The sequence below is a fragment of the Nyctibius grandis genome, chromosome 2 (assembly GCF_013368605.1).
Source record: "Nyctibius grandis isolate bNycGra1 chromosome 2, bNycGra1.pri, whole genome shotgun sequence".
Classification (NCBI taxonomy): Eukaryota; Metazoa; Chordata; class Aves; order Nyctibiiformes; family Nyctibiidae; genus Nyctibius; species Nyctibius grandis.
The window spans coordinates 1,298,319-1,316,865 of record NC_090659.1 but is presented as its reverse complement, the minus strand read 5'-3'; the positions used below and the strand labels follow the sequence as shown (position 1 = coordinate 1,316,865).

The window sequence follows — 18,547 nt, the reverse complement described above, 5'->3', positions numbered from 1 at the left end:
TTGTCCTATCACTGGTTGCCTGGGAGAAGAGGCCAACTCCCACTTCACTACAACCTCCCTTCAGGTAGTTGTAGACTGCACTAAGGTCACCTCTGAGCCTCCTCTTCTCCAGGCTAAACACCCCCAGCTCCCTCAGCTGTTCCTCATAGGTCAGACCCTCCAGACCCTTCACCAGCTTGGTCGCCCTCCTCTGCACTCGCTCCAACACCTCAACATCTTTCTTGAAGTGCGGGGCCCAGAACTGGACACAAAGTACATACGTGTCTTTTCTGTTTGGTGCACGGGAACACATTAGAACTCAGACATTTAAATCATTCAAAAAAACCCCTGCAACATGTATTTTCACTATTTGTACCTTTTTTTTTTTTAATTCTCTGTTCATTTCTTTGGGCAATGACAGCAGATCGTTTGGTTTCATATGCAGGCTGTAGCAGCAGCTCAAAATGCAAACTTCCAGAGGAGCCTCTGTCACTTAAAATGCGAACTAAGCACAAGTAAAAGTCATAGAATAATTTATATGGAAAAGAAAAATAAGAAAAGTGAAAGTAAACAGAAGAGATCAAGGGCAGATACTAAGTTAGGCTACAACATGTGCACAGATTTTACTAAAATAGATCCAGAAGTGAATAGTAGCTATGAAACACACCACCCCAAACTTGCTCTGTGCCAGTAGGGTAGCTGTAGGGGCAGTGCTGGTGCAAAGACGCCCTCCACTTCATATCTGGGTCATAGAGCAGTCCAATCCTCTAAAAAGGAGACTCATGTTTCCAATGAAGTTCTCTGAGTTCTCTCAACACTTTTCTTCTCTCTACCTTGCTTCAAAACCACAGCACACAACAGTCTAATACTTGTGTGTAGAGGGACTACGTTTCCCCCGCCCTTTACCTACCAGCTACTCAATCTGGACATTTACTCAGCACAGTTTTGCTATCCATGGGTGCTTGTTTGGTTGGGGGTTTTTATTCACACCTTCCCCTCCCACCACCAAAAAAACCACGCCTGAGCAGATCTGGATCTCTAACCTTTGTCCATCTCATGTTCCACAAGGTCAGACAAAGCTGCTCTTTGGAAGCTGAGGCTAGATCCATAAAAACCCTGTTTGGATAGACCCATGACTAGATCCACACAGGACAAAACCAGAACAAAACCACACAGAATCACAGAATCAACCAGGTTGGAAGAGACCTCAGGGATCATCGAGTCCAACCGTTGCCCTGACACCACCCTGTCAACCAAAACAGTACAGTCCCTAAAGGACAAAGGGCTGATATGGGGAATTTTTTTTTTTTAATAAATTCCTTTCTTTCAGAGATCTGAAAAGCTGTTTAGGGCATTTTTCAGAGTCTGGATCCATTGGAAGGAGGCACTCTCCTGACATTCAACTCTTCCACCAGATAGCTCTAAGAAGGGGAAAAAAGAATATTGAGCAGGATGCTGAACAGAAGATGAACTCAAGCAGGAGAAAGTTCCTTCATGTTCAAATTATATCCAACACACAAAACATCACCTTTTTGCAAAAACTTTACCATGCTTGGAAAAACAGTAGGCAAATCCTCTTTTTGAAGAATCAGGACTTGAACGAAGTATTGTCCAGCAAGAAAAGAATTGGGGGGGGGCGGGGAGTAGTCATTACATCCAGATATAAAACCAGAACAATTTTTAGCATTACTGAATACTGAAACAACCCTGTATCTTCCATCCTTCACCACAAAAGAAAAGGTGCCCAGGGAAGTGGTTGAGTCCCCATCCCTGGAGGTATTTAAAAGATGAGTAGATGTGGTGCTTAGGGACATGGTTTAGTGGTGGCCTTGGCAGTGCTGGGGTAATGGTTGGACTTGATGATCTTAAAGGTCCTTTCCAACCAAAATGATTCTATGATTCTATGACGGAAGGGAGAGACCTGAACGGGTTGCAATCCTACAGCTGAACCTGCTCACAAGTGCGGCTCGAAATCACAGAATCAACCAGGTTGGAAGAGACCTCTGGGATCACCGAGTCCAACCGTTGCCCTGACACCACCCTGTCAACTAGACCATGGCACTAAGTGCCATGTCCAGGCTTTTCTTAAACACCTCCAGAGATGGTGACTCCACCACCTCCCTGGGAAGCCCCTTCCAATGGCTAATGACCCTTTCTGAAAAGAAATGCTTCCTAATGTCCAACCTGAACCTCCCGTGGCGAAGCTTGAGGCTGTGTCCTCTTGTCCTATTGCTGGCTGCCTGGGAGAAGAGGCCGACTCCCACTTCACTACAACCTCCCTTCAGGTAGTTGTAGACTGCAATAAGGTCACCTCTGAGCCTCCTCTTCTCCAGGCTAAACACCCCCAGCTCCCTCAGCCGTTCCTCATAGGTCAGACCCTCCAGACCCTTCACCAGCTTGGTCGCCCTCCTCTGGACTCGCTCCAACACCTCAACATCTTTCTTCAAGTGCAGGGCCCAGAACTGGACACAGGATTCAAGGTGCGGCCTCACCAGTGCCGAGTACAGAGGGACCATCACTTCCCCAGACCGGCTGGCTGCACTATTCCTGATAGAGGCCAGGATGCCATTGGGAAATGGGAGTGGTGGCCCTGCACAGGCACCAGGCCATTGCTGGTGGTCCCACTGCTCCTGCATCCCACCTCCCCATGGCTTTTCACACTGGCCTGCCAAGGAAGCACCTCCCCTGCGGGCTCGCTGTCTGTATGCAAACTTGGGAGGTTTAAGAGCATCCTAGCCCCGTTTTGCTCAAATCCATAAAGATTAAAGCACACAAATGTCAAGTTAATGTCTCAAATCTAAGACTCAGTAATACAAACTGGCCCATCTAATGACCCTGGTTTCTATGTGGACAATAAAACCAGTACAATATGAAGGGATGTTAACAGGGTGAGACAGACTCTGCAGCCACTGCAAAAACTTTTCAAAGTACTGAGTATACTCTCAGGGAAAGTTTCAATGTTCTTTGGGTATTCTAAAGACTTTTTCTTTCTACCCAAAAACTGTTTCAATAACATATAAATTACATTTTACTGTCAAGTTTAATCCTGAGTTGATGCAGTATGTACTGCTTAATGTTGACTAGAAACAAAGAGAAACTGTCCCCCTCTGCTACTCTCCATTTCGTGAGGGGGAGAAGCAAGGAGGCCTATATATTTTAATGAAAATACTCAGAAGGAAAAGCCACAACCACGTGGAGAAAGCTCTGATGATGGATGTCAAATCCACCCCAATGTATACCTGACTCCGCAGCACAGCACACGCGACTCCAAGCAGCAAGAGAGACGTGGACTTACTGGAGGGAGTCCAAGGAAGGGCCACAAAGATGATGAAGGGACTGGAGCACCTCACATATGAGGAAAGGCTGAGAGAGCTGGGACTGTTTAGTCCAGAGAAAATAAGGCTCAGGGGGGATATTATTAAGATGTATAAATAACTGAAGGGAGGATGCAAAGAGGACAGAGCTGGGCTCTTTTCAGTGGTGCCCAGTGACAGGACAGGAGGCAATGGGCACAAACTGAAACACAGGAGGTTCCCTCTGAACATCAGGAAACACTTTTTTGGTTGTGAGAGTGACCAAGCACTGGCACAGGTTGCTTGGGGAGGCTGTGGAGTCTCCATCCTTGGGAGATATTCAAAAGCTGTCTGGACATGGTCCTGGGCAACCAGCTCTAGGGGGCCCTCCTTAAGCAGGGGGTTGGACAAGATGACCTTTGGAGGTCCCTTCCAACCTCAGCCATTCTGTGGTTCCACCCACTTACCACAAAACAGTGCCATCATCTAAAACAAAAAAGTGCTGGATCCCTACAGTGCAATTTGTGGGGTTTATGCACGTAGACATTTTAACAGAGCCCTCAGGATGACTGAACACAATTTACATGGGTTCCAACAAGGCATCTGAAGTAGGCAACATGTGAACTTCAAAACACGGCAGCTTGTGCTTTGCTGTATCCTCCTCATGGCTAGATCAGGGATGGACATTGTGCAAATGCTAACTGCCACGAAAAACTAAGAGGAAAAGACAACATTACCAGCCGTTCCATCTCCTGCTCCCGAAGCCGCTCTTCCCTCTGCCTCCTGTGGTAGTCCATGAGGTCCTCTCTCCCCGAAACGGAGCTAATGCTGTTCTTCCGCTCTCGCATGGACGTTTGCAGCGAGTTTGGCGTCTGTCTGTAACTTTCCAGATCCGGGTCATCAAGTTCCATAGAACTGGAGGAAAGGTTTCTTCGGACAGAAAACGACCTGTCAAAATCCACCGGGGAGAAAGAACTACTGGGACTCGTTCCTGAAAGTCCAAGTCTATCAAAATCATCAGAAAGATATGGGGAAGAAGGTGCTAAAAGCATTTTTTTAGCAATTCGAGGGCTTGCAGGAACACTAAGAGTTGAACTGATGTAGGGATTATTCCCAGAGACAGAATTTGCATGTGGTGAAACCCCTGAGCTGCAAGAAGAAAAATTCAGGTAATTATCAGCATCTAAAGCATTCTGAGGTAGATCTTTTTCTCCAAGTTTTTTCCTTTTAGTATTACCCAGAGAGCTTCTGGGGGGCAAACTTAACGGCACCAGCTGGCTTTCTGTTGCTTTATAAAGTCTGGGTAGGGAACGACTGTACATTCCCATATGACTTAGAGATCCACCAGAGTATTTCCTAGGCCGCGAACCCAGAGTCTCCATCATCATATCCTTGTGTTTAACTGGTTTCATGTGAACGGCCGGGCTGTCTTCAACATTCATCCTCCTGCCTTGCTTTGGGCTAGAAGGCATGCTGGCCGCCCCCGAATTGCTAGCAGGTGAAAGCATCAGCTCATTCCCCGAGCTTCCATTCCACATGGTCAGAAGAGAGCCCGAGATCTTCTTCGTCTCCAGCATTCCCGGGAAGTAGACGTTGTCGTACGATTTGTTTTTCTGACTGTACTTTGAGTAGTGAAACTTATCCATTTGTCCAAGGGATTTTTCATTTTCTCTGCTGGCCAGAATATCAAAGTCTGTCCTTCCTAAACTGTACCCGCTGAGGGACGGAGACGTGCCCGATATGGAACCCAAATGCTTTACAGAGGTGCCTTTCTCTGGAAGATACGGGCTTTCACAGGGGAACTGCTTGCCTCCTTGAATTTTGGTAATAGAGTGTGTATTTTTAACACTGGGGGAAGGATTGGGTTTAACTGGCATAGGTTGTGAAAGGGTTAAATAAGAGCCAGCATAGTCCCCGTTTGTTTTAAATTTGAGACTTGATGAATATTTCTTCGGGTTGAGGTTTTCCATAATATCCTGGAGACCATTTTCAAGGGAATTCGCCACAGAACCCTTTCCCAAACTAGCATTTTGTAATTCCATCTGGTTTTGTGTGTGGCTATACTCTGCCATAACCTTACTGGAATCTGTAAGGAAGAGAAAACAAGAAAAGAAAAAAGTTTCAGCAAATAAGCAAGTAGCCTCTTGTACGTGCATGCCTGCACATTAACTTGAAAAGAACACTTTTTCTAATAATTACTGTGCTTATAATAAATGTGTCTCAGATCGTTAAGCAAAGGAGGGTATGTGCAACCTTCCCATCTCTGTTTTTGCAAAAGATGGAGACTGGAAAAGAAGAGGTAGGGGGACATCACCAAATTTACACTACAAATCAGCAACACAGAAGGAGGCTAGACTCTTTCTTTGGTGTCCTACCCACTGAAGGACTCTGTGGCTCAGCCTTTATAACCCTGAGCCTCCCAAGATGTCCAGGAGTAAGGAAGCATTTCCATCCTGATGTTACAGCTGAGGAAGCGAGGTACAGAAAGAAGATGCAAAGCTGAGAGCACAGTGAAGAACTGAACGTAGGTCTCCCAGGGCTCAGGATACAGAACATCAGGTACTGCTCTGGACCACCTCTGCTTTTAACCTGTGCAGCTGCTGCACCTGAGCCCCCAAATACTAATGAGCTCAATTCATTAGTATTCAATTCATAAGAGTTTGCACCTTTCTTCTTACACTGTGCAAAGCTTCATGGAAAAGCACAAAACCGAGGCCCATTTTTCAAGGCGTTTCATCTCAGTGCTCTTATAAAGCTGTAACTGTTGTCTGCAAAGAGCACTTTAGTTAAAAGACAGCCTTAAGGAAGTGTAATGCCAGGCTCCATTGCTTCATTCAAAACAACAACATCACAATCACATGACTGTTAAAAACACTGACAGGGGTTTAAGGCTCCAGGTCCTAACGCTTGTTCAGAATTGTAATTTATATTCTGGAGCAGGACATCGCCTGGAAAAGCCTTTGCTGTGGCAGATGTTACTGTTCAGTGACGTGTCCAGCTCCAGCCCGCGGTTCTGAGCACCACTTTGTGAAAGCAGAGAAAGGAATTCAGCTCCTGACAGCGTCAGTCACTGCAGGAGATAAACAGGACCCCCAGCAGGCTTGCACTGAGACCTCGGCTGATGTAGACATGGCACCTTTTAACACCATTTCCAGCAGCTCCTGGGATGTGCTAAGCTGTCCTTTGAACTAATAAAGGAGACACTTTAATAACTGACACACTTCAGTGTCAGTTCCTGCAGCTCCAGCGAGTGTTGCTTCTGAAAACGAAGGGCCAAATCTGGGATTTGCTTTTGGCTCAGTCACATTTCACCTTGTCTCCACAGTAGGTGACATTTCACCTCAGTCTCACTTCATCCACCTCATGAGAAACCTAATCTCAGCTGGTCACTCGGCAGGAAAACCCAACATCCAACCATGTAAAGTGCCATTAAAACCCTCGGAGACAATCCTTTAATCCTCTTCCAAGTACCACTTCAGACAATGAGAGGAATCTAGACACAAAACTTGGATTCCCACCCCCCACCAGAGCTGATATGGTCTGGTTTCATTGAGAATCACTAGGTTCAGATATCTAGTGGAAGGTGGCAATGCGTTCTTTGAGCGGGTCCTTGTTTCTGGAACTTTCCTTGCTAACAAGGCAAAAAACCCTGGAATTCATTACTGTCCGGGGCATCGTTCAACAGACTGCTGTTGCACAGGCTTCCTCTACCCAAACCGTGGTTAAGTGTGTAACAAGACATTCAGGTATGTCCTACAAGGAACGGCTGAGGGAGCTGGGGTTGTTTAGCCTGGAGAAGAGGAGGCTCAGAGGTGACCTTAGTGCAGTCTACAACTACCTGAAGGGAGGTTGTAGTGGAGTGGGAGTCGGCCTCTTCTCCCAAGCAACTAGTGATAGGACAAGAGGACACAGCCTCAAGCTTCGCCAGGGGAGGTTCAGGTTGGACATTAGGAAGAATTTCTTTTCAGCAAGGGTCATTAGCCATTGGAAGGGGCTGCCCAGGGAGGTGGTGGAGTCACCATCTCTGGAGGTGTTTGAGAAAAGACTGGACATGGCACTTAGTGCCCTGGTCTAGTTGACAGGGTGGTGTCAGGGCAATGGTTGGACTCGATGATCCCAGAGGGCTCTTCCAACCTGGTTGATTCTGTGATACTCCTCAACTCTAATGAACAAACCCGTAAGTTTAAGAACAAAGGTAACTAGCATTAATAATGTAATTGAATAGGCAGAAGATAAAAGGAGTCAGCATTATGGAGGGCATATGCTCTTCTTGAGCATAGTGGACCTGGCTAAGCATGTGTTAATTACAAGCAGTACTAGTGGCCAAAAACATTAACTTGCAACTTCAAAACCAAGGCTCAGGTTTACTACTACACAGAATTTAATATTTTTTATGCTGACCATGATTTTATTTGCTGTAATTTTAACAGGTTTGTTATGATGATACAACTGTCTAAGCTGCCTTTGAACCACTAAGTTCACAGAGCTCTCCATCAGACCATCACCACTGTGAGCAGCGAAAGTGCAGTTTCTTGTAATTTGACATTTTACTTGATATTTTTTAGCTATTTCCACAACTTTTGATCAACAGCAATGATGAAGTTCAAATGAACAAAAGGAGGAACGTGAACCACGCTCAACAGAACTCTTGTCAGGACAAGACAAAATCATCTGGAAAAGATCAAACGTTCATCGTATTAGTGGTGTTACAAGGATGAAGAACAAAATGTAAAGGTTATTTAACAGCACAGATATAAAGCACAATGTATATGCCTTGTATACTTATCCTTCCATCGTGGAATGGAACCTAATCTCCATCCTCTTCTCTCTTTCTCCTTCCCCCTTCCAAATCTCCCAAAACTGAAAGCTAATCTCACATCAAAATTCTATTGTACAAATCATAACTTGAACACGGATGAAGTTCAAATGTTTTTTGCATAAATTCCACTGACTCCTATATAAATAACTTAGCAGACACATTAATGGGACATTAATAATTGTTTATTACTCCCTTGCAACACCAGTAGGGCACATTTAATCCTACAAAGACTGAGTGCTTTTGCCAAAAAACAAGTTAGCTCATGGAAACTTTCAGGCCTGCTCACCACAGCAATGAAGGGTTCATTGTACTTGAAATCCAAACAAGTACAGTAAGAAAGGGTCACGATACCTCCACGTAGCTGGAATAAGAAAAAGGGCTGATCTTATGCATGTGTCGGAAGAATTAAAGGACCAAAATTGATAACAAGTTCTGAAAGATCTCAGTACATTCACAAACAAACTTCATTTTTATGTCTTGCTTACCTGATCCAACATTCTGAAAGGAGGAGAGGTTACTTCTGTTCGGCATCATGTTTGTCTTCTACACGATGGTTAAAACACAGCTAATTTGAGTGAACCTGATAAATTTTGACCTGTAAATAAATAAAAAAAAGTTGCGTTAAGAAGTGTTTTCTGAGAACATTTTTCAAGTGTATAATATGGACCAAAATTGGCTTTTCTTACGGTAAAACTTCCAGAGACAACTCAAAAAGAAATATGTTAAAAGACGTTTGGAAAGGGCACTCCATGTTTAATGTGGAGACTATGAACAAAACTGACTGCAGTTGTTTTATCAGTTCAAAAGTCTGTATCATTTGATTTGATAATCAGCTGTTATCTGTGTTCCTGACTCTGCAGGCAGTTACTAGTCACAGCTCCTGAGTTTTGTCTGCATTCCTGTGGCTTCCTTAAGAACTCATGAATAAGGCTGGACTTTTCTGCTGAAGATTTTATTTTTTAAAGCCCAATTCCAGCCCACGCAACCCCAGCATCCTGCAATCACGAAGAAACCTATGCAAAAACAGGTACACAATCCAAAACACAGAAAATGTTTTGGCATGGCGTGATTTCTCAGGTTCCAAAGAAGCCAGACTAGGAAGGCAAGGGGATTCGTTAAAGTTTATTAAAAAAAAAAAAAATAAATATGGCTACAAGAGAGGCTTGGCTTAAAAGAAAAGCCAAAATTAAATCCCAGCCACTAAAGACTAAAATTAAATCTAAATCCAAATAGAAGATCTCTAGTGAGTTGCTCTATAAAAAGATTTATTTTTTTTTTTACATACACACATCTGTTTTTAAAAGGTAGACAAAAAAGCTTGAAAAAAAAACTGCAGCAAGTGACAAAATTAATGGTGACCATCTGTAGGTCTTCTGGGCTTTAACTCTGGACAAGCAAATAGAAACGTGGCAGAAAAACAAGCGAAGAACGGAGACAGATGTCTGGGGCTGTCTAGAGACAAGGCACCTATTTAATTAACCGCAGTCGTCACAGCCGCAATGTTTCAGGTCTCCCTTGCCCAGACCTCCCTTGCCCTGCTTGTTCACGTTCTCCTGGGAGGACAGCACTGGGAGAAGGGAGCTGGCTGCTGATCCCTGCAGAGGGAGGCTCCTTCACCGTGACCTCTGGGCTTCTCCCTCGCCTGCTCCCCCCCAGGTGCTCTCCTGTGCGGGCCAGGCCCTGTCCCTCCTCTCTGCTCCCCAAGGAATCCCCCCGCGCTGGTCTCACTTCGCAGTGCTTTTTGTTTCTCTGCAGAGGTAATTCCTCACTCCTAAGGAGAGAGTTTCCACCCCATCGGGCACCTCTTCCTCCCTCCCAGCAAGAATCACAGAATCAGGTTGGAAGAGACCTCTGGGATCATTGAGTCAACCATTACCCTGACACCACCATGTCAACTAGACCAGGGCACTAAGTGCCATGTCCAGTCTTTTCTTAAACACCTCCAGAGATGGTGACTCCACCACCTCCCTGGGCAGCCCCGTCCAATGGCTAATGACCCTTGCTGAAAAGAAATTCTTCCTAATGTCCAACCTGAACCTCCCCTGGCAAAGCTTGAGGCTGTGTCCTCTTGTCCTATCGCTAGTTGCCCGGGAGAAGAGGCCGACTCCCACTCCACTACAACCTCCCTTCAGGTAGTTGTAGACTGCACTAAGGTCACCTCTGAGCCTCCTCTTCTCCAGGCTAAACAACCCCAGCTCCCTCAGCCGTTCCTCATAGGTCAGACCCTCCAGACCCTTCACCAGCTTGGTCGCCCTCCTCTGGACTCGCTCCAACACCTCAACATCTTTCTTGAAGTGCGGGGCCCAGAAGAGGTGGGCTTCACCCTGACAGCCTCCTCCAAGAGCACACAGTCTACTGTTCCCCCAAAACGGCACTGCTCTCCAAGGAGCCAGAGTGAGGAAAGAGACCCTCAGAGCGCCTTACCTCCTCGGGCGACTCACCCACCATGTCTCCCCTCTCCAGCAGAGTCCTTTCACAGGACTGAAGCTCTCCAGAGCAGATGGTGGGAAGCAGCCTGGACAGAAGATAGCTTTTCAACCCAAGTTTCATGCTCAACAAGTTATTTTGTTGACATGAAACATTTACCGCCCTTTTCACCCCACTGGGTCTTCCACCCCATGGAGAGACTCCTTCCTCAATTCCTTCCAGCTTGCCTTGCATCGTCTAAACTCAAAACCTGCATAGCAATCCGAGGCCCCTTCCTTGCCAGGCACGGCCAACAGGCAGCTGACCCCAGCAAGAGTTAACAGTGGTTCTCCCACTTGTCGAACTGGCTCCCTGCCTTTCGCCTGCCTACAGAAGGTGAAGGACTAGGGCAGAAATCCGGTTAAAACTGCCACTACATTGCGATCTTGTCACATCGTTTGTGTAATCGCTATTAAACACACTGCACTTCAAGCCCAGAGCTCCCCAGAAAAGAACCAAAATTTAACTTTTCAGGACGTGTTCAACTTAACACAGAAAACTAGTGACTCACAGAATCAACCAGGTTGGAAGAGAACTCTGGGATCATCGAGTCCAACCATTGCCCTGACACCACCATGTCAACTAGACCAGGGCACTAAGTGCCATGTCCAGTCTTTTCTTAAACACATCCAGAGATGGTGACTCCACCACCTCCCTGGGCAGCCCATTCCAATGTCTGATGACCCTTTCTGAGAAGAAATGCTTCCTAATGTCCAACCTGAACCTCCCCTGGCGAAGCTTGAGGCTGTGTCCTCTTGTCCTATCGCTAGTTGCCCGGGAGAAGAGGCCGACTCCCACTTCACTACAACCTCCCTTCAGGTAGTTGTAGACTGCACTAAGGTCACCTCTCAACATTTCACACTGTTCTGTAACAGAAGTATAATTATAACATCAAACAGAAAACTAAAATATGGACAACTTGGAATTAAAAGACAGAAGAAAGGGTTGCTTTAAAAGAAAGGAAAAGGTATAATTGGATTTCCTGTGTCTCTAACATTGCTGCTTTATGGTCAAAATCATTGGTAAGATCACCAAAAAACCCATCCTTTCTGTCTCCTAAGATGATGGCAACCACTTAATCAATGTGACAAACATGAAGGAGAGAACAGCTGAGAGGGAAGGGTTTCTATGTAGTTGAAAATTCAATCTTCAGTTTGGTGAACACCTGGGTTTGCTAATAGCTGAAAGGAAAAATGTCTTTTTTGAGGTTAAATATTTATATGGTTTCAGTTCAAGTTTGAGAACTCATTACACATCTCTCTTCTTAGAGGATGAGAGATCAGGGAAGTCATCACCTAGCAATAATTGGATTTCTGGGGGGTAGAACTTTCTAAAACTCTCCACTGTGAGCATAAACAAGAAACAATTAATGAATTAATGAGCTAAGCAGATGAACAGCTCAAAATCCACAGTTTATCTGCTCTCACGAAATCCTATTCCTTCAGATGAGTGTTATGCAGGGCCTCATCCAACAACAGCGAGGCTGACTCTCATTACAGAGCACATGCCACGCTCTGCCTTGGCTGGGACGAAGCAAAATGATTTCATCTGGGATTTATAAAGTCATCTGAAGTGAATGTATACAGCATTACCAATCGTGTTTCATCTCTACAGTGCCCAGGCCAAATTAAGTTTTGTTTCACTGACAACCAGAAGAAACAGTGATTCACGACTCAGAACAGGCAATTCAAACAAAGGATTCCAGTTTTAAGACATTATAACACAGTAAAAACTCCTTTCCCTCGGCGTAGGAGCCTAGAGCTGCAGCTCAACCAAGCCGCAGGTACAAGTCTACCCAGAATTTAGTCCATAGATTTAGGGTGACGTTTTCTCAGCACACAGTTCATTGCCCCTTCCTCTACTTCTGCCTGGGCTGATACCCACCTCCCTTTAGCAGAGTCTGATATGGCACCCACTTTGCTCTTCCATTACCAACCGAGCGGGTTGGCATTGCTAAAGTGCTCCTCTGACTGAAAATAAAGTCATTTTTTAAAAAGCTCTTCAATTTGGCCATCTCTCCTTTAAGGTTTTTCTGCTCTTCATTGTTCCTTCATTTTCAGTTTCTCACAAAACCACCAGTGGTTCCCAGCAGCTCCTGTCCCTGACACTTCTCTTCAGAAACTCCTACAGTGGTGTACATGGAAGACAGATGAAGCCCCAAGTGATGGAGGGCGAGGACAAAAACCCCACATCATCATTATTCCAGTTTAATCTGTTCTGAAACAAGGCGGTTTTCAAATGATTTGGGTCTGTTTCAACTGTTCCAATAAAACACACACTGTTCTAGAAACAAGAAGGCCTCTTGAATTTTTACACCCTGAACAAGAATTGGGGAATGAGCGCTGATGGCTTCGCTGCCCAGAGGTTTAACTTTCCCACGGTATAGCACACCTACGTGCATAAATGCACTGCTCCATTACCAAGTTGATTTACCTTTTTCCTGCATCATCTGAGGACAATGTACTCGCTCCTGATTAAATCAAGGCTGTTTTTTTCCCCTTGACTTACTCTGCTTATTTACCAGCAAAAGTCTTGATAGGCTCAAACTGATGGGAAAGTAAAACTCACTGGGATTTACCGTTTACCTCCAAAAATGCTTAAGTGTAAATCCATCTTTCCTCAACCCCTTAAAGCCTAGTGTCACACTAAACAGAATCACAGAATCAACCAGGTTGGAAGAGACCTCTGGGATCATCGAGTCCAACCGTTGCCCTGACACCACCCTGGCAACTAGACCAGGGCACTAAGTGCCATGTCCAGGCTTTTCTTAAACACCTCCAGAGATGGTGACTCCACCACCTCCCTGGGCAGCCCCTTCCAATGGCTAATGACCCTTTCTGAAAAGAAATTCTTCCTAATGTCCAACCTGACCCTCCCCTGGTGGAGCTTGAGGCTGTGTCCTCTTGTCCTGTCACTAGTTGCTTGGGAGAAGAGGCCGACTCCCACTTCACTACAACCTCCCTTCAGGTAGTTGTAGACTGCACTAAGGGAATAAACCAATATATTCACAGAAAGGCACCTGCATAGTTTGGGGTAGATTCTGTCCCCATAAAGTAGCGAAGGGACACATCCTTAAGAGAGAGCACAGCCATCTCTGCCAAAAACTGGGCAACTCGGCAAGGCTGTTATCTAAAGGTTGCCTGAAACATCCTTCTTCATTTCCTCCTCCTCCTCCCCAGCAACACAATATACTATAGCCTAAACTACAGCTAATTTCCTGCCAGCACAGCCCTGAAATCTGCTCAGTCCCCGGCTTTTCACGATGTAAGTCCTGCAATACATCGGTCCCTGCAGTGCAAGTGAGCACAAGGTCTGGTTCCAGGCACAGGGTGTTTTAGTTCCCAAAGCTCACAGCTTGGCACCTTCACCGACACTGAATAAATTAAAAATCAAATATCTGTGAATCAGATTTGACTAAGTCACTCCCTCGTAATCCTGCAGGTTTCCGATGTGGAAAAGGGAGCGGCAGAGGAAGTCGCTCTCACGGCTTATCTCTTCCTCTGAGAAATTATCGTGTTGGATATTGGAGGAGCAGAAACAGGGCAATGCAACAACAACAGAAAACACCCCGAATAACTTTATTCCCTTCATAAACCACATCTATTTTACTGGAATAACTACCCCAACTACTCCAAAAATTGCACCTAAATACGACATCTTTATTCTGTCTGATCGCATAAGCATGATTGTCTCCTACTTGACAAGGATTGATGTTGTAGGCATTGTCAAATCAATTGCTCTTTCCAGTAGACAGAAACCACGTTATCATTTTAATCAGGTCATGACAAGTGACAATTTTAAATGCACATCAAAAATAAAAATGTTCATTACTATAGTTTGGTGACTACAAATTGAGATTTAAACCATTGACATAAGAGACACCGACTGCTGAGTGTGTCCAAATAAAAGTGACGGTGAAAATGTTTATAACTTTTGCGCCATAAGAGCTACTCTTATCCAAAATTGAAACTGTTAAAGCACGCGTTTCAATGACTCTAATCTCATTCCCCTGCATTTGGTAGGACAGGAGATAGACCACCTACTCAAACTGCATTATTTTAGCAGACATCGCTGCCTCCTCCTTAGTTTGCAGTCACATAAACCACTGTTTCATCTGGACTCGTTCTCCGAGATAAGCTGAGGTGAGAAGGAGAGTTAATTTTCCCCAAACAAAAGCCACCAGCAGAGATTTCTGTTAAAACAATGAACCTTTCTTCATGCAGAAAAACAGAGGACAAGCCAACCTCAAGTCATACTCCTCCTTTCCATCTTGGTACCTTTCTGGTCGTTAAGCTGAGGAGTCAGTTATCTGACCCAATGACTGATTAATCTCACGCCAGTAACCACGAGCTCCCTGGTATTAATCTGACACTATTTCATTAACTCCCTTCCTATGGAAAATTCGAGCGTGCTGAAAAGATTTGCAAATCGAGACTTAAAAAATTCACACGGACATGGCAAATAGAAAGCTCTGCTGGTGGCCGGGGGACTGTGATTGCTTTTATCTCATTGTGCAGACTAACAAAACCCAAAACAAACAATACAGCCGGTGTAGCAATAAATGTACATAAATATTCTAGACCAATATCATTCTCACTCCTGAAGCCCAGAAATACAGACTTTCCTAATCTAAAATTTCAGGAAGGAGGTCGAGTGAAAAACAATTATGAATCCAAATTCATACTGTACAGGAGCAGAAATTCTCACTGTGTAAGAACACAAAGACCCTAAAGAAAAGTTTCTCCTTTCCCATCCTACCTGACATGATAAACTTGCCTCTAGGATGCCCCTAACAAATTCAGAGTGAGCTTGCCACACAGAGCAGGTAGGTAAGTCCCAGAAAATCTAAGCAACGAGAAAAACTAATCAGAACGGCTTCAAAGATCATCTACTCCCTTTTTCTTTTTTTTTTTTGGCTGCCTTGGCTGTCCTTACCATTTTTTTCCTATTGCATTTTCCCACTCTCTCAGGCAACCTTTGCCCACGACGCACTTTCCTCTGCGCTGATTTCTTTCACTGCCACTTTGTGCCTGTCACTTCCTTTCGTTAATCAGTTCCTTCCAGTGCCCACTTATTCTGACAGTTTCTGTCTCTCTTATTTAGTTTGCCCATTTCTCCTCGGCTTGTCTCTTCCCCGAGATGCTTGCCCCATATTTCCAAACGTTCCCTCCAGCTCTTTAATGCTTCTTTGTCTCCCAGCACTCTCAGGGCAGCAAGCGTGCCCCCAGACTAAATGCTTCTCATCACACTTGCTTGGCAAACCACATCATGACAGTGACAAGCCTGGTCACATTTATGGAGTTCATTCCTATATTGCAGTCTCTGGAGGACCTTCTACAGGGGAAAACGACCCTCAGATTTCCACAGGATCTTGGATGTGCCCCACTAGCCCAAAACAAAACCTAAATGAACAGCATCTCCTCTGAACACCTGCAACAGGGTGTTTGGTTAATGCAAAGGGAAGCACTGTTTGCTACACTGGCAGTTCCTGCACATCAGAACTGTTTAACAAATGAAAATGGAGAGAATACACCCCATGTGCACTGAACACAGCGTTAATTCCTTCATGAACAATCACCAGCACTTTCTCCCCCCACACTTTCATTATTTCAGCTTTTCTCTGGATCTTCAAGTGGAAAAGTCAGGTGAGATCTTCCCACCCAAACCCCCTTTAGTCCTTCTGATCCAACTCCAGCCTGCAATCTTTACCTCACCCATCCTCTGCTTCCTATCTGAAACCAAAATACTCCACATTTTTCATGATGGACTTTGTTCCTTCCCAACAATGGTCACCTGGTGTCTTCGCATACTTTCAAGGAGCTAGTTGCTAATTGTATCTGATAAGCACAGACAGTAACTGATCTGAAAAAAAAAAAAAAGACTACTCTTCCTGTGCTGGTTGCTGCCAAAGATTTCCATTACTTCAGTAAAAACATGGACACACAAAGAGTCAATTTAGCATTTGTCAAAATGGAAGGGAAATAAATTTCTGGTGCGGAAAAGGAAGTGTGTAAAATGCCCCAAAATGGTCCTATTGGCTCTGGAAATGATATGGTGTTACTATAAGACCACCCTAAAAGTATCTCTTTCTCTGTGACCCCCTTAGTTCAGCCTACCCTTTCCCCTGAGAGCAAAGGTGAGCACTCTTCCTTGTTCTGAACTTCATCTCCTTGCTCTCCTACATCGCTTCCTTCTGCTGTGGGAAAGCAAACCCATCCTCCTCCTCTGCGATTCCATTTGGCACCACCACGCCTCACCTCCTCCCATCTCTCTTCTTTTCCCATGTTAATACCTTATCTGAGGACTATATCTATGAAAACATAGAGAAAAAAACTGAGAAGTTCACCAAATGTGAGAACTTGCAAAATTGCCTTTCATCTGCCTCTTCTCCCCAAAGGGAGGGGATGTGTGGCACAAAGATGGAATATTCACTATGTTCTGACTGGCAGCGTGTCCACCCAGCCGCCCTGGAGATGCAGACATGGAAGATCAGGGCACGTGCAAAGTCAAGGCGTGCAGACAAGACCACACGTTGACAAGATGAGCATTTGGGGGAAAAGGAACCGGTGACAAAAGCCATGTGTTTAAGATCACACAAGCACTCGGTGGCAGAAGCAGGAGGCCCATCTCCTGAGCCTTTATGTAAGCACAGCCAGTCTATTTACACTTGTGCACATGGGGAAATTCCTCCGGCAGCTTTGGGGCGGGAGGACGAGGAGCAGAGACGGTTTCCAGCCCGTTCCTCCTTTTGCTGGTGGGCAGCAAGTAGCTTTCCACAAAGGCTCCGATCTCCAAGCTGAACTCACCACCGAGCGGGCAGCTTCGGGCGACACGGAAGCACACCCCGGCTGACAGGGCTACCCGAGGGGTGACTTAGGAGCTCTAAATCTGTCAGAGGAGACCGAGCCCAAACCCCTTGATCTCCGCAAGCCCAAATCAAGACGTGATGCCGGATTCCTGTTGCTAAACTCCAGCGCTGCCGAGCCGGCATCCATCACCACCTCAGCCCTGCGAGAAACCCAGCTCCGCCGGGCACAGCAGCCTCGGCACAGCCGCAGGAGCCTCTAAAAGCCACCAGGCTAACAAAGAAGCGCGGACAAAGAGCCCCGTCCTCCGTCTTCCCCCCCACCAGGTAGATGGAAAACCGAGCCGAGCCCCGCGGTCCCTCCGTCGCCTCCTCGGCCCGCGGGGACGGACGCCCCCGCCGCCCCCCTGCCGCCGGCCGGGGCAAAGGCTTTGTTCGCCGGCGGGGAGGTGGCAGCGCCCGCCAGCACCGGGAGAAACACCCGGACAAAGAGGGAGAGGCGACCGGCGCCGAAAGGGACACGGCGGGGAGCTGCGGGGGCTCCGCCGAGCCGGGCGGCGACGGGGGAGGACCCCGCCGCCCGCACCCGTCAGAACCGCGAGGGGGCCGGGAGGTGTCGGCACAAACTCCCCTAAAAGTAGCCAAAAACCGGGGACAGCTGTGAGCAGCCGCGCCGGCGTCAGCCCGTGCCCGGCGGGGACCCTCTTCCCCATCCCCGCGGGCAGCCCCGCAGGGCTCCGCCGCCGCGGCGGCCCGGGAGCGCTCAACCCACCCCGCGGGACGGCGCTTCCCCCGGCCCCGCACTCACCACCGCCGCCGCCTCCTCCTGCCGCTGCCCCCCGCGCATCCCGCTGCCCGCCCAGCCGCCGCCGCAGCTCCTCCGAGCGCCGCCTCCCCCCGCCGCCACCGGGAGCCGCCCCCCGCGCGCCCGCCAGCACCGCCCCGCGCAGGGGCGCGCCCGCCCGCCCGCCGGGCTGGGGCGTGGGACACCCCCGCGGGCGGAATGGTTCGCTCCCTTCAGGCGGGGGTCGCGGGAGCGGGGCAGCCGAAAGGGAGCGGGGATGGGGGGGGAGGGCGCGGGGCGGACGGGCGAAAAGGGGGAAACACGCACAGAGGGGGCTCGGCCGGCGAGGCGGCGGGGTCTTGCCGGGGCTACCCCGGGGCACGGCCGGCGGAGGGGCCGCC

The 18,547-nt window shown here is 47.0% G+C and overlaps 1 protein-coding gene across 7 annotated transcripts in view; it reads right to left on the bottom strand.

Moving 5' to 3' along the window:
• Nucleotides 1-18,252, bottom strand: part of PHLDB2 (pleckstrin homology like domain family B member 2) — a 73,096-nt gene extending 54,844 nt beyond the window's left edge. For all 7 annotated transcript variants that reach the window (XM_068424943.1, XM_068424944.1, XM_068424946.1 and 4 more), the window contains exons 1-3: nt 18,171-18,252; nt 8,577-8,686; nt 4,010-5,358 (exon numbers count right to left, since the gene is read on the bottom strand). In XM_068424943.1, coding sequence (XP_068281044.1) covers nt 4,010-5,358; nt 8,577-8,625 — 1,398 coding nt within the window. In that variant the 5' untranslated portion in view covers nt 8,626-8,686; nt 18,171-18,252. The remainder of the gene's footprint in view (nt 1-4,009; nt 5,359-8,576; nt 8,687-18,170) is intronic.
• Nucleotides 18,253-18,547: the final 295 nt, after the last annotated feature.